Source organism: Andrena cerasifolii, chromosome 5 (genome assembly GCF_050908995.1).
Source record: "Andrena cerasifolii isolate SP2316 chromosome 5, iyAndCera1_principal, whole genome shotgun sequence".
NCBI classification, from domain to species: Eukaryota; Metazoa; Arthropoda; class Insecta; order Hymenoptera; family Andrenidae; genus Andrena; species Andrena cerasifolii.
In genome coordinates, this window is record NC_135122.1 from 2,314,207 (window position 1) to 2,329,718 (window position 15,512).

General features: G+C 36.7%; 1 protein-coding gene across 1 annotated transcript in view; it reads right to left on the reverse strand.

The window, feature by feature from the left end:
- Positions 1-15,512, reverse strand: part of Pvr (PDGF- and VEGF-receptor related) — a 38,940-nt gene that overhangs the window by 14,495 nt on the left and 8,933 nt on the right. Inside the window, exons 2-7 of the mRNA XM_076812555.1 lie at positions 7,682-7,839; positions 7,411-7,597; positions 4,693-4,820; positions 4,403-4,547; positions 4,153-4,292; positions 1,811-1,982 (exon numbers count right to left, since the gene is read on the reverse strand). Coding sequence (XP_076668670.1) covers positions 1,811-1,982; positions 4,153-4,292; positions 4,403-4,547; positions 4,693-4,820; positions 7,411-7,597; positions 7,682-7,839 — 930 coding nt within the window. The remainder of the gene's footprint in view (positions 1-1,810; positions 1,983-4,152; positions 4,293-4,402; positions 4,548-4,692; positions 4,821-7,410; positions 7,598-7,681; positions 7,840-15,512) is intronic.

The window sequence follows — 15,512 nt, forward strand, 5'->3', positions numbered from 1 at the left end:
CGGGTATGCTTGTGTGGTGCGGTATAGGCGCTAGGAGGGGGTGCGCTTGGTTGTAGAATGGGGGTACGCTTGGTCATAGAGTGGGGGTAGCGCGCATGGGCGAAAACCCACGGTTCTGGCATCACTGGCAGTGATGCCAGATTGGGGACGGGTTCCCTCGAGAATTTCCCCCACCTCGCGCACACTATACCGGAGCAGCGCGTCAGTGAGCTCGGCGCTTCGGAGTTCAACTCACGGACACGCAGCTCCGGCATAGTGTGCGCGAGGTGGGGGAAATTCTCGAGGGAACCCGTCCCCGATCTGGCATCACAGATCACTGCTAGCTTAGTGCGTCTTGCTAGGGTCGCGGTTCATGACCGTATTGTCCCGCGAGGCAGCGGTGGTCGACGGTATGTGCCTGTTCGAAGTTACCGTATACCACCCGCTGACATAGCAATCAACGGATTTTCTCAGAGCGAGGACGGTCGAGGTGCCCAGAAAAAAATGGCACGATGTTGATTGCCGCCTATTAGACTATTATCGCCGCCTATTATCTTCAAATTTCCGCCTCGCTCTGAGCTCCCTTTTGTTCCCATAAGACGGAACAAGTTTCCCAAAAAGGGTGTTTTTTCGAATGTTCCCCAAAAAAATCTTGGTTATTTTTCGGCAAAAATTGTTAATTGATCTACGGGAGATAGTGACACTTATAGGTGCAGATTAAGAATCTTTTCGAATTTTTTGTTTCGGAGAAGTCTGAGCCGGGATATCATCTGCGCCACGAGCATACCTCTTTTTTGTAGGCGTCACATTGACGCTATAAAAAAGAACATTTCAAACAAGTTAAAAAGAAATGTTTTTAATTTTTTGTATAATATAAGAGTAGCTTAATAAATTCTAAAAAGATTTATTTCATTATATGTTGTACTCATTGCGAAAAAAAATCTTTAAAAATAGCTTTTTTCGGCCGATCAAAGTAGAATGACCCCTTAAGCACAAACCGAGGTCGCAGTTCGGTCTGCATTTCGTGGCCTCAGTAAACCTTCCCTTGCCCGGCATACCAGCCACCGGTCAATCATCTACTAACTTCTAGTACATAGATCTTTATGATAGTATTGCCGAAATTGTTGGCAATTGGCGAAATACCACTGACGAAAATGAGATTAACCTTTAAGGTCTGCGCACACATATCACATGTCAGTTCCGTATCCGTCGTGCCAGTGGTAAGAAGAAGAGGGACGTAGAGGGTCTCTTCTTCCCACTGGCACGACGGATACGGAACTGACACGGAACGGATATGTGTGCGCAGACCTTTAGAGGGCCGGGCTGGTCAGTATAGCGGTCAGGAACAAATTTGCATACCTTCCAGAACACGTTGGTGCATGTGCATAAATTTTAAGTAAAAAAAATTAGAACTTCAATGAAGAAATGCCGGCCCCCTAGTGATCAAGGGGTTCGACTATAGTGCGACGGGTAAAAAAAAAGTTATACAGCACTTTATTGTAGCATATTATGAAGTAATAAATTCAGTGGCAAAAGCATGAAAAAGTTTAATATATTAAAAAAAGAAAAATGAATGGCACGTTATGATGCTACAAATATGATTTACATAGTCTTCTCGAGAGTGGGGCACGATTCTGAGGACGCTAGCTTTATTTGCAATTTATTTCGAAAAAATTATTTTGGGACGGCGCCACACATTTGTCGCACACACAAGAAAAACACCATGCGCCGGACCTGATGAGAGCAATTATGCTCTACATCAATTAGTCTATATTAATATCCCTTTGTAGGGATTCTGTATTTATAAAAGAATCATTGTGAATGGACTAACCGTGAACCTTGATGTATTTTTCACTTTTCTTAGTGTCATAAAAAGATGCAATGACGCACTGATACAAGCCTTCGTCCTCGTCCAGCACACCTTTTATGACTAATTCAGTGGTAGCTCTTCGAATGTTTGCACCATACTCTATACTGGAGTCATGAGTACTTATTCTGCTGTCCTAGAATCATGTATTAAATTCATTTGTGTTAAATTCGAGCTAAACATATATACCGTCATGTAAACGTTCAAGAAAGATCAATTTTTAGTTCCCCTTGTAGAACAGTTAAAATGAATTTTGGATAACGCAGAGTTATTGTATAAGACAGAAGCGTGGGAAGTGGTAGGAAGAAATACAAAAATAGGGTTAAAGTTGAAATAGGCGCTTCCACTGTATCGTCCGTAACTTCCTTATTTGTACATGGATTTTACTCAGGTTGGGCTTGTTTTCTTCGTAAAGGTGCGCCCTCTACGTAAAAAAATAAGAAACTGGACGTCACATGATAATTTCTATGTTTTCCAGGCTATGTAGTGAATTTTCGATTTCAATTTCGGCCCCAAAACATTACATTTTTCTAAAGTTCGATTGGGAAACAACGTAGGAAATAATTGTATGCAATTTAATTACCTTTATTTTAAGGGTCGTCGCGATCAAATCGGTCAACTGTAACGCGAGATATGGTCAAAAACGTCGGGTCGTCTTCTTAAAAAATTATCAAAATATTCATCGGGCGATATCTAAAAAACGTATCCTTAGGATTTCGTCTAATGTCGATTTTTGAGTTTAAGGGACCACCTCACATAAGAATTTCATAGCGGAGTTTCCGTCACCAAGTGACTGTAAACTAGTGTTCTTAAAGCGATATTTGCTCTATTTTGTTTTTGATTGTACAGGGTCACCGCTTTACCCTGCAACCCGCGCTCGCGCGAACTTGAAAAATGGCAACAGCGCCTCATGGACGCATTTCACTACAACCACGCACCGGCCCAGCGGAGAGCTGCCAGCGACCTTTTTAGAATGGTCTCTTTCAAATTAACGTCGCAAAGAAGTATTGGGAATTTCCCGGCCCAGGTAATCGAGCCGGAAGCCGGTATAGGCGTGGCGTTGAGTAGCTAAAACATTCAGACATAAAAATTGTAGAAAAAAAATTCAAACATCGCTATAATCAAAGACACGGCCCATTAGTTACCCCTTACGTCTGATCTAGGTATGCACTGCATTAAGGATAAAATCATAAAAAAGAAAACCAGAACAATAGATTCTGAGGTCTGCAGAACTAACACATAATTGAATGGAAATTTAATTTCTCAATTTCTGAAAGTAATGATATAGCCTATTGTTTATCAACACCACGAATTTTAAAAGCAGCATTAAATACAGTATCAAATAAACAGTTTGCAAAAGCTTTTCACAACAATTATGGTTAAAAAATTCATAAAAGAAAAATTTAGTAAACGTAAAATATTTTAAATTATCCATCATTAAGAAGGAATAATTTCTCCTCATTTTTCGGCGCAAATTGCATTCCGATATCTTTTACAGTTCAAAAGTTATACGAAAAAGGCCCCAAATTTTTCAACCCGGGCCGGGAAATTCTGAATAGCTCTTTGCGACGTTAATTTGAAAGAGACCATCCCAAAATTCTCGAAGCTCGGGCATCACTGCTGTCCAGCGATTGCTGGCAGCTCTCCGGACGCCGGGACGGTGCATGGTTGTAGTGGAATGCGTCCGTGAGGCGCTGTTGCCATTTCACCTGTTCGCGCGAGCGCGGGTTGCAGGATAAAACGCTGACCCTGTACATGATGCTGCCTTTGTCCCGATGCACACGAGCGGTATGCGTCATTTTGCACCCGTGTCAATATAACGCTGCGTTGTAGCAGTACAGTATAAAACATGTGTATATTCTGCCACAGTATTGTCATATTGATGCGACTGTAAAATGACGCGTGCCGCTCATGTGCACAGGGCCTTAGCCACCCTGTAACTTACACTTGAAACATTTTTTTTTATTTGACGTCCTTCTTGTTCTACATCAGGGTTGACTAACTGGTGGCTCGCGGGCCACCGGGGGCACCTCCGCGTTGCTGCCACGCTGAACGGCCCCCCTCCATACCCACCAGACTCTGACGATCGCAGTCGAGAAGAGAAGGAAAGAAGGAGAAATCCCCTGCGATCTTCAGAGTCTGGTAGGTATGGAGGGGGGCCGTTCAGCGTAGCAGCAAAGCGGGGGAGCCCCCGGTGGCTCGCGAGCCACCAGTTAGTCAACCCTGCCCTACGTTATCTAAAATTCATCTCGGCTTTTGCACATTACAATTAATGTTATGAACAAAAGAAAAAATAGCGTCGATACATTTTGTGGAGTCTTCCAATAGAGAGCATAATGCAGATCTGCCTCAACGTCTATGGTGCACTTCACGAGCAGAGTTTGACCTCTAGTCACGTGGCTCAAAGTGTCCTCGAGGATTTTTGGCTCGTTCAACGTTTGCCTCCCTACAATAACACATGATATTTCACAGTTAAATTGCAGAAACGAGATTTCGAAGAAGCATTCCTATGTAAATATTACAACAGTAGTATGACGGAGTTCAATTGACACTTACGAAGCACGTATAAATGATAATTGACCTCACGATATGTACTGTCCTGCTCTGCCGCGCATTTGAGGTACCCAGTGTCCCTCAGCGTGAGGTTTGTCAGCGTAAATCCGAATCTCGGATCGAACGAGAGTCGGTCACTATCCAGGAACTGCACAATAAATTCGAGTATAAAATATAGTGGAAATAAATTTATTCACGGATAATGAATTTTTTTTACGATTAATACTTCAAGATGGTATTTTTTAAACTTCTCCTATGAAGGTTCGTGATAAGAGCCAATAGGCAAAATTTACCGTGTCGTCGGATGTAATTTCGACGGTCAAATTGGGTGACGTTGGTCTGCACGGTATTGTAGCGGTTCCACCGATAGCTTCCCGTAATGATTCAAAATTATCCTGTTCGACGAATAAGCTCGTGTTGGCTGAAACAGAGCAGTTGGTGCACAAGTACAGTACAATGGTGTATGGGACGTGCCACGCGAAATCGGACACTTTTTGGAGTAACATTTCGGATGTGGCTGAAATTTAGGGATATATAAACATATCTCGAAGGATTTTTGACAATTTTGAAAAATGTCGATTTTACAGCTGTTTGAAGGTAAGTGCTAACTTTTTTTCAATAAATTATAACTATGGAAGTAGTAAACGGATGGAGATGAGCTTTACGGCAATTTGTAGAAAAGACATTGAAGTTTTGAGAAAAAATTATTTCAGTTTCAGAAACAATTTTTTTTAATCATTTTTGTGCAATTATTTTAAACAAATGCAGTTTTTTAACAACGGGCGCGATTTTAAAAATCTGAAAAAAAACAGAAAATATAGTTCTATCCTTCCCCTTCATGGTCTAATTGTCAAAAATATGGACATTTTAAAATTGGCCTTGTAAAAATTGCCGAAAGTTGACGCTGCGTCGCCCAGCACCGGCTCGACTGGTCGGACCGTGCGGTACCCGCAGCGGCGTAACCTTGTGTGGCCTTGAAGGTCATAGTGTATCATATGGTTGAATTTGTCTTGACAGTCGCTTTCATATTTGGTAATCAAATATATAGCATTCCATTTAAAAAAACTGAAAGTCACCCTCCTTTCAAGGAAAATATTGCGGACACCAAAAATTGAGATACCGTATTATGTTGGATATGAAACACAGTAAGAGTTTTCCTCCTTCAGTTTTTTTTCAAATACTTACCAATTTCGAGAATCCTGTATAAGAATATCAGGTATAGCCGCTTGGCCGCTGCGAGTACCGCGGTTAAATTTAATTTTTTAATTAAATTTTTTTTTAAACTGAAATAATTTTTTCTTAAAACTTCAATGTCTTCTCTATAAACACCGTAAAGCGCAGTTCCATCCGTTTACTATTTCCATAGTTGTAATTTATTGAAAAAAAGTTAGCACTTACCTTCAAACAGCTGTAAAATCGACATTTTTCAAAATTGTTAAAAATCCTTCGAGATATGTTTATATCCCCCTAAAGACTACAACATATTCAAATTTTAGCCACATCCGAAATGTTACTCCAAAAAGTGTCTGATTTCGCGTGGAATGTCCTGTATAATGGGTATCAGTTGCACAAATCTACAGAATATTCATTTTTGAGTAACCCACCTGTTATATTCCGAGGACAGAACTTTTTATATTAAGATCGGCACAGATTTTATTGAGCGTTAAAAATATTAGGCACATATGTAGTTCTTTGGTTTGACGAGTTAACAGCTTTAAGGCTTAAATGCACTTTTAAATTTTACCGAGTGCAATAGCCATTTTATGATTAATCCCAAATTCTTTATCGAACCGAAAAATCTGCAACTATATCAGAGGAACAATTTTGTAACGCGCTTTAACTTCTTTATGTTTTTATATTTCAAATAGGTACGTTTATAACGAATATCATTTTTGTAAACATTATTACCCATAGTAACTCAATTAACTATAGACTGGAGACTTTTCTGGAAGATAAATTAAATTTCATTTGGTAAAGTATGACATTCGAAGTAATTTTTTATTCCTTGAGAGTAAGGAAATATAATTAGTATTTATATACCTTTTCTCATTTTTATTTTTATAATTTATTATCTCTTTTGAGAGCTGGAATTTTTTTTTGAAAATTGTTGACAATGAAATGTTGCTATTCCAATGATTTCATATTAAAAACTGAAGAAACTTTACCTAAAACATTTTTCGATTTAGTAAGTAGGTTGAGACTAATATTTGAAAGATTACTTTTTCAGGCAGCGAAATTAGAAGAAATATTTACATCGCGTATTAGCAAAAATCTAATAAAAAATTCAAAACTATCACAAAAATGACAATCTCAAAATTACAGAATCACAAAAATCTATTTAATAATCTATAAATTTATGCTGCTTTGAATGTCAAAAAAAAATTGCCAAAGCAAATGAATTGAATGTATTCTTTCTTGGATTTTTTTCATAAATAGTCGCATATTTAGTTAATATTCAGTAAATAGTATAGTCACGTGTTTGGTTCAAATATAGTCAAGTACCTCGTTATTTTACTTGATATATGTATTTTTAACCCTGAACTGGTATACTGTTTTTGGCAAACGTGACTGGTATACTGGGGTCGTGGCAGACCCCAAATAAAAAAGGACACAGAAATTTGTAAAGTCGACACTAGATCATCCTCTATGAATATTTTGTTCTTAGGTAATGTATAAAATAATAGGAACGTAGAAAGTTAAACTATGAACTATAAAATTAATTAGAAATTCAGTTGACAAACTTAGCCAACCAAAAATTTTGCAGCGAACTTTGAGTGTTTGGGGTCATGTGCGACCCAGGATACCAGTTAAGGGTTAATCAAATTGATCCCACAGTGTCTGCTAGATATGTGCCAAATATTTCATTCGAACTTTGAAGGATCAGGTTCCAAAACAATCTTCTAATTCTAAAATTGCTTATCAAACAAACTGCACTGGTTCCCTTTCCCCTTTAAACGTCTCATTCATGATGATTTCCATCAATTTGTATTTGTATGCAAAAATTGACTTACATTGAACGTAAACGTAAACCCAGCTGATGGCTGGGTCGAAATATGAATCATGAGTGACTTCAACGGTGTGGTCAGCGCAACCATACCACCCCGTATCCCCGTGGACGGTTTCCGGTCGTCGAAACTCGTATCTGTAAGTTCCCGCATCATCTTGGTATTCGTTTATTCTGGGCACTGAGGTGTTAACCTGTCGTTAAAATAAGTATACATTTATCAATAACATCCATTAACCGCGCACTTCCCACATTCCTTATTTCAATCGATTACTTACTAGCATCCCGGACTCAGGGTAGACGAAGAAGAGCTTTTTGGTGCCAGAACATGTTATCTCCAAGGGGTCCCCTTCGTTTTTTATAATCTCATCAGCTTCCGCCGTTATATTTGGTCTCAGGGTTGTTGAATCTAGTATCACGAAAACCAATGGATGCCCTGTTTATTTAAATCTACTCGGCATGGCAGAATAGTACTACATTTGATGCATATTATATCATATTTATTGATTTTTTATTATTTGGGTAATTATTGAACATGTTGCAAACGATATTGAAGCGTAGTGATTGAAAAAGTAGTAGACGCTTCAAATATAACTGCGAGCAATATTGACTCGATAAAGAAACAAAGATACATATCACCTATGTGTATGTTATCTATTTGTAATTTTCCTAAAGACTTTTCCTTTCCTTTCAATTAGTGGTGCTATTTTTTTAGGGGCGAAAATATTTTCAAGCGTGATAAATTCAGAGTCTAATATACAAACTTCTAGGGTGCAAGGCAACATAATTACACCATTGATGGAAATTAATTATAACATAGGGGTGGATTTGTATGTAGGCTAAGTAGGCTAACTACAGCGGAAGAGTTTGGGAGCATAATTTTTGGGCGAAGGAAATTTAAAAAAATAGTAAAATGTTTGTGTTTGCAACTTTCTATTCTTTCATCGACAATAACTGCATAGATTTCTGTTCTGAAATAAAATACCTATTCTCCCCAACACCGAAAGTGAAGGGTGATCTTTATACACAGAGGATTGAGACAATTTTAAAATTAATTCACTTCTGTTTCATGTGGCAAATTAGCAATAACTCATATGTAAGTGGTCATAGTGAATTAATTTTAAATCAATTCTTTTAAATTAAAATATTTGACGATATTTCATGGAAAGGGCGGGCGGTGGATGCTTGTTGGCCTAGAAATACGCCCTTGGTCGTGAGTTTCTTTAAGGGGAGGTTCCGATCTAAATGTCGATTTTTTTTATTTCATTTTTCGAATGTTCAATCTTTTAGGAATACGTGTTTAAAAGGATTTTTTGAAATTCATAAAATTTTTTAAAACTTTAAACGCGCTTTTCTCGAAACAGTGTTCTCAAAATGGTGGGACCTGTATTTCCAAAAGTTATTATCGGATTCGACTGAAACTTTTTTTATTTTGAAGAATATAGTTCTGGCTAGGAGGGATATCAGAAAAAATACAAAAAATTGAAAATTTATAATTTTCAAAGGCGTTGAAAGAATGAAAACTATAGGGAAAAAGTGAATTCAAACTTCAAGTGTCGTTATTTTCTAAAAAAATGTCATTTTTTGTAATTTTTTCTAGCCCCTCCTCCCTAGCCAGAAGTATATTCTTCAAAATAAAAAAAGGTTCAGTCGAATCGGATAATAACTTTTGGAGATACAGGTCCCACCGATTTGGATCAATTTTTTGACGCCTTGACTTTAACGGCTACCCAGTGCCGTCTGCAATGATTAATTATAAAACAAAAAATATATTTCTGTAGCTTAAGACATTCTTAATACAATGTAAAAAGTCCCATTAAATTATGTATAGTAGTTTTCCTTTAATTAATTCCTAAATATCACCTATTTTTTTGGGCTCCAGACCGGAACCTCCCCTTAACACGTTGACTGCCGCGCGCGTTTACAGTGAAATCTCCTTCAGGCCACGAGTACCGCTGTACGAAGCGTATTCTGCTGGGTATTCCCAGCGATATTTAAAAATGCGAATCGCTGATTGTCGCAAGAATAACCTCCCGCCCCGTTTGTTTCCATGGTATCATTCTCGGTCATTTATTTTCGTTGCTTCGCATTTGTTTCTCATCTCGCCACTGTACAGGATCAGTTTGACTCTTTGTCGAGTAACGAGCGTAGTAACTTAAAATCTCTACCCTATCTCTATCTCTATCTCTATTATAAATTTAAGTTATATTAATAAATATAATTTATATTAATTAATATTCAATAGTTTTGTTACTTCCTCTGCGAAATATATTTTCAAACACATACGAATGTTCTGCGCAAGTAGTCAAATAAGCGTCACCCCAATACGGGTGACGCGGCCCGATCAGAAACTTTACTGTCACCCGAATACGGGTGACGTGGCAGTCAACGTGTTAACAGGACATTAAAATCCTCGATTGTCAAGTGGCAGATGGTAGTAATATGGACAAAGGCGGAAAAATTTTGTAAACAAATAAACAACTGAACCAAAATTTTTTCCTTTTACATTTTAGTAAACCATTGCGAATTATAACTTTTACACGGAAAAAGATCGTCCCCAACCCTCACGGTTAGAAATTATATGTAAAATAACGAAAATTTTAATTTATTTATAAATTGTTGGACGTACAAACATTTCTTTTGCAGCGCGTTATACGGCATCAAACACTGAACATTTTGTCCATTTACGGTTTTCTTCTACCTCGCACCGTTACAAAGTTATACTCGAAAAACGAAAAATCGCTGAAAATTTGGGGGTTGATTTCACCCCTCGGAGTGTTTTTCCGCAGAAAAAAAAATCGTTTCTTGCATACTCCGACATGCTCTACAATCGTACGGAGTTTCATTACAATCAGAATTTTCGGGTTCGATATGTTTCCTTGTGAGTAAACGGATCTCGGCATTTACAATGAAAAATTTAACTTAAAAAAATATTTCTTTCTTTAATGCACAATCGTGACCATCATGTACCGAGCATTTTCGATCAAAGCGAATTTTTTGGAAGAATGTGTACTTACTTGAAATATCGCCATTCAAGTAGCATATCGGGATACGTTCAAATCTTGAACTTGGGATGTAATGTTTTCGTCGATTTTGCAATATGAAAATTATATAAGCAACAAGCAAAATCATGCCAATATTTAAACACTTTTTAAATCACATGATAATATTAGCATCACCTACTCTGTAAATTGTGTTTCGTATTCTTTCGTCAAAAGTTTCTGTTTAAATTTATTTTCATAGCAAACTTATGGATATATCGGAAATATACAAAGAAGCATTTGGATTATACGACGATACTGATAAGGATTTGCGCCGAACGTGAATTGTAGTTCTGGTTGGCGTTCATTCTTAAATCATTTCAGTTGTTTCTCTCTCCTGAAACGAGCTTGCTGACTGATAACGCTGCTGCACTATCAGAAGAGGAAAGAAAGGACTTCCTTCCTAGGGACGGTTATATTTGCGCAGAAACGAGCTTGAGTAGAGCGTTCGTGTTTTTACAAAGCACAGCAGCGAAGGGTAGGGTCGAATGAAACCAATCATCCGCAGGACATTGCGGTGAGAAGCTCTGTTTTCTTTTAAAATATTCCTAGAATCATCCATCATACATCAGTCCTCTGAATGATTTGTCGTTTTGTACAAATTTTGTACACTTGGGAATGCGAATGTAAAGTGGTCTTTGTTGATTACACCCCCTGGTAGCGGTCAAAATAAATGAAACAGCCTGTACATTTAAAAACACTGTTATCTAATACACTTTAATCGTTTCAATATTTAATAATTTAGAATTTAGATGATTTTGAGCATTTGATTTCAGAACATTCTATACGTCTAACACAGTTCGACAAAATTTGACTTTTTTTTCCGGACTTGTCACATTCAATAGCCGTTTCTTATAGGTTTTCGTGCCCTGAAAACGAATCCGCAAACCGTTTGTCGTCATCACCCTCAGTTTTTGAGAAATTCGATTTTGAAAAAAAACTACAAATTTTCAACTTTGAACATCTTTTGTGTCGAAACAGTAATAGTTATTCGGTTGCTTGTTACGTTAAATTATTCTGTGAACCCTCCCGAATACAACGATATAAGTTAATATTGGATTATGAACATTTAAATATATTTAAACAACGATCAAAGGGGAAAAGGACACCCGAAATGCACCCATTTTTGAAGATATCTTTCAATTTATTTCCAAAACTAAGGGTGTAGGAGAAAATCTGACTATTCCACGCGATTTAGCAGACAATTTACCATCGGAAAGCATCAACAGAAGTGGTAAGTCACGTTTTGTTTTCAACACAGAAGCGAAATAGTTTGGCAAAACGTGCGGCGCCGACAGTGGTAGTCACGCGCGTTAAGCGATTGTGTTACGCTGAGCGGCAGTAGATCGCGCGCCGCCGTTGACTACCACTGTCGGCGCCGCAGGTTTTACCAAACTATTTCGCTTCTGTATTGAAAACAAAACGTGACTTACCACTTCTGTTAATGCTTTCCGAAGGAAAATTGTCTGCTGCATCGCGTGGAATGGTCAGATTCTCTCCTAGACCCTTAGTTTTGGAAATAAATTGAAAGATATCTTCAAAAATGGGTGCATTTCGGGTGTCCCTTTCCCTTTGATCGTTGTTTAAACATATTTAAATGTTCATAATGCAGTAATAACTTATATCGTTGTATTCGGGAGGGTTTATAGAATAATTTGATGCAACGAGCAACCGAATAAGTGTTACCGTTTCGACACAAAATATGTTCAAAGTTGAAAATTTGCAGTTTTTTTTCAAAATCACATTTCTCGAAAACTAAGGGTGATGGCGATAAACGGTTTGCGGATTCGTTTTCATGGCACGAAAACCTATAAGAAACGGCTATCGAATGTTACAAGTCCAGATGGCTGTCGAACTGTGTAATTGCTTATTTATCACGTTTCTATACATATTGGATTTTCGTAGTTAACTACGGCTGCGTTGGATATGCATATATTTCCTAATACTAATAATATTGTATTGTGTAGTAAAGAGCTGAAAAATGTGGCTATTTTCTAGGTATTTAACCTCCTAAATTATAGAAATTAAAACTTCTCCAATTTCCTCTTAGGAAGATGACGAATTGTGTAGAGAATTTGGGAAAAGAATAAAGAGATGTTTTAGAGCGTAAGCATAGAATTGTAAAATAATTGTATAAAATAAATGTAGCTAAAAAAAAACTGATTAAGTTCATCAAAAGGACGTTTTGTAACACGAGAAGCGAAAGAAAATTCTAAAATCAATGCTTCTACACTGAATGGAATGCTGGAGATTTTTTTTTGGAGTTGAAAAAATGGTACAGTATGTGAATATTGCTAATCGAGGGACACAGCTAAAATTTATAATAATTTCTACTTTACTATTATATTTTGTGCTGAATGCAAATTTAATATCGAAAAATCATCTGTTTACGTAATAATATGGAGGATGGCGAAGGAATAGTTGAACCGAATTTTAATGTTTTTCCTTCTTCAAAAAATGCGTAGGTACCTACTCTAAATTGACTATCTAAATATATCTGTACATGTCGTCTGTTATGTAGGTACTTAAGTATAACAAACAATTGTGTATCTTATATCAGTGTCACTGGATCAAAGAATCAGTTGCTGCTTCGTAATTTGCGAAGCACAAATTTGCATTTATTTAGATTAATCGTTAATTTGAAAAGCAGTTGCTTCGAAATGTCTGGTCTATTTCATATTTCACTCGAATACAGCACTGGCTGATTCTTTGAAATACGTTTTCGAAGATAAATATTAAGAAAATGTAACCATGTGTGTCTTATCGACTTTGATAAAATGAGCCGATCTTTTTGGCGCAAAAAAAAATCCGAAGAATTGATGATAGCAATGTACAATGTACATACGTATTCCTCACTGGGAATTGATCAACATTTTTATATAAGTTTTCGAAAGTTTACCGACTTGGAAAATCATGGCAATTCTTACAACACTCTGTGTATGTACAGGGTGTTAAAAAAGTGATGGTCACTGCTCTCAGGGGTGAATCTACACCTCTGGATCAATGGAGATTTAAAAAAAAAACTGTCGCAAAATTGTTTACAACATTGAAAATTAATTTTAATCTTTTTTTACGTCAATATATTTTGCTCGCTGAAGGAGAAAATGTTTAAAAAGAATCGTATGTCGCAAAGAAACCGTTCCGTCAGGAAAAATTGTTAAAGTTTTCGCAGTGCAAGGTATATTGACCAAACTAACAATAAGCCCTATTGAGAATTTGTGATAAGAGCTGCCCAGCCTACTGTACAGTGATAAAGGACGAAGGAAAACAAATGGTCCCTTGTGGATTGCGTATCATGTAGATAGTTCTTCCGTGCTGCATGGATAGTGGATACACAGATTGCTACCGGTTAAATAAACGGAAAATTTGAGAAATTAGAGTTACAATGACTGCGTTGCAGAAAACATACCATGTGTTCCAACGTTGAGGGTTGAAAAATGAGTGACTACATGTAGGGGTTGAAAATGGTTATGAAATCGGTTTCGGTTCTTGAAACAGTTATAAGGACCGAAATAATCTTGAAACAGTTACGGGTGAAAACGATGCTGGCCTATATCGGTTTCGGTTCTACGGAACCGATATAATATCCGTAAATGGTACATGTATATCGATTATGCAGTAACCTTTCGCTATGGGCTGAGCTCGCCCCAACCATACGTTTCTTTTTATCTTTTTTTAATAATATTCTGCGAACGTGTTAAACTATAATTAAATAATATATTTGTAAAGAATAAATTGATTCTAAAAAGTAGTTTCAAGTAAAAGATTTTTTTAATTTAGGCTCAATTTAAACCCTATCAAGCGTGCCCCCCTAAGTGACTAAAAATTTAAACAAAGTGAATTGTATATACATACCGAAATTTTCATTTTGTCATTGCAAGTTTCAAAATATTTACGAACAAAGTAGCATTTCTTTCGGCCCGTTATGTCGATCTGTTTTTAAGTAAGGTGAGTTCGGGTAATAAGGCCCACCTAAGGTTCTATAATTTTTTTTAAAAAAAAACTTGTAAATATTTTTGAATTTTTTTTTTTTTTATAGAAATCTGTGGACATTAAACTATACACTGTAATATTTGTATCAATATATGAACACAACAAATACGGAAATTAATAAGATTTTAAAAACCTTGTAAACGGGCCTTATTTCCTGTAGCGCAGGTAATAATATGAAACTTTTCTTATTACTAAGGTGAATGTCCCAATTTCTGCTCATGTCCCCATTTCTGCTCATTTCGTATTTTTCTTCTTATTATAAGCGTCACGTTTGTACTGTAGTTACAACTTAATAATTCTAAATTATTTATAAGAGGTAGAGCAGTTAAATGAAACCCAAGACCACTACTGGTAAAAGTGCGATATTGTATTCGGTGCTGAATGTAAGAAAAGGATCCGTTCGTTTTCAGGGTCAGACGCTGCACAGTGGTTCGAGTATACTACATGCTAGCTGGACAAAATTATTTTTTCGCGGTATTGGGTTTATATGGGGTTCAAATTGCATCACAGTTTATTATTTCACCACAAATATCAGTAAAATAAAAATATGACTAATTCAATAAAGGAAAAAGAACAAAACGACAGTAGATATTGTGCTTTAACTATAATTATCAGTTATAACATTATGATTATTCCTGTAATTTCTAAGTTTTCTGTGGAATTTTAAAAAAAATTTCGAGCCACAGTTGACTCACCTAACATAAAATGGCTATTAAAACAGTATTTTACTATATGTTCCACGTCGTACCACGCTACAAGGGTTGAATGTACGGAAAGTAGAGACTTTCTAGTTTTTTTTTAATCACATGATCGATCTGCAGAAATTTGCAAAACTGTATTTTGTGAATTGTTTTCGAGTACGACGCTCGGCAGGAGAGATAGCACAGTCGTTATATTTCAGACACTATACGTATTATAAATTAACTATAACTATAAATGCGCCTTATAACTATTAATTTCTTTTTAATTACATTACATTACAATATAGAGTCTGAAATATAACAACAGTGCTATCTCTTCTGCCGAGCGTCGCCCTCGAAAAAAATTCACAAATATAGTTTTGCAAATTTTTGCA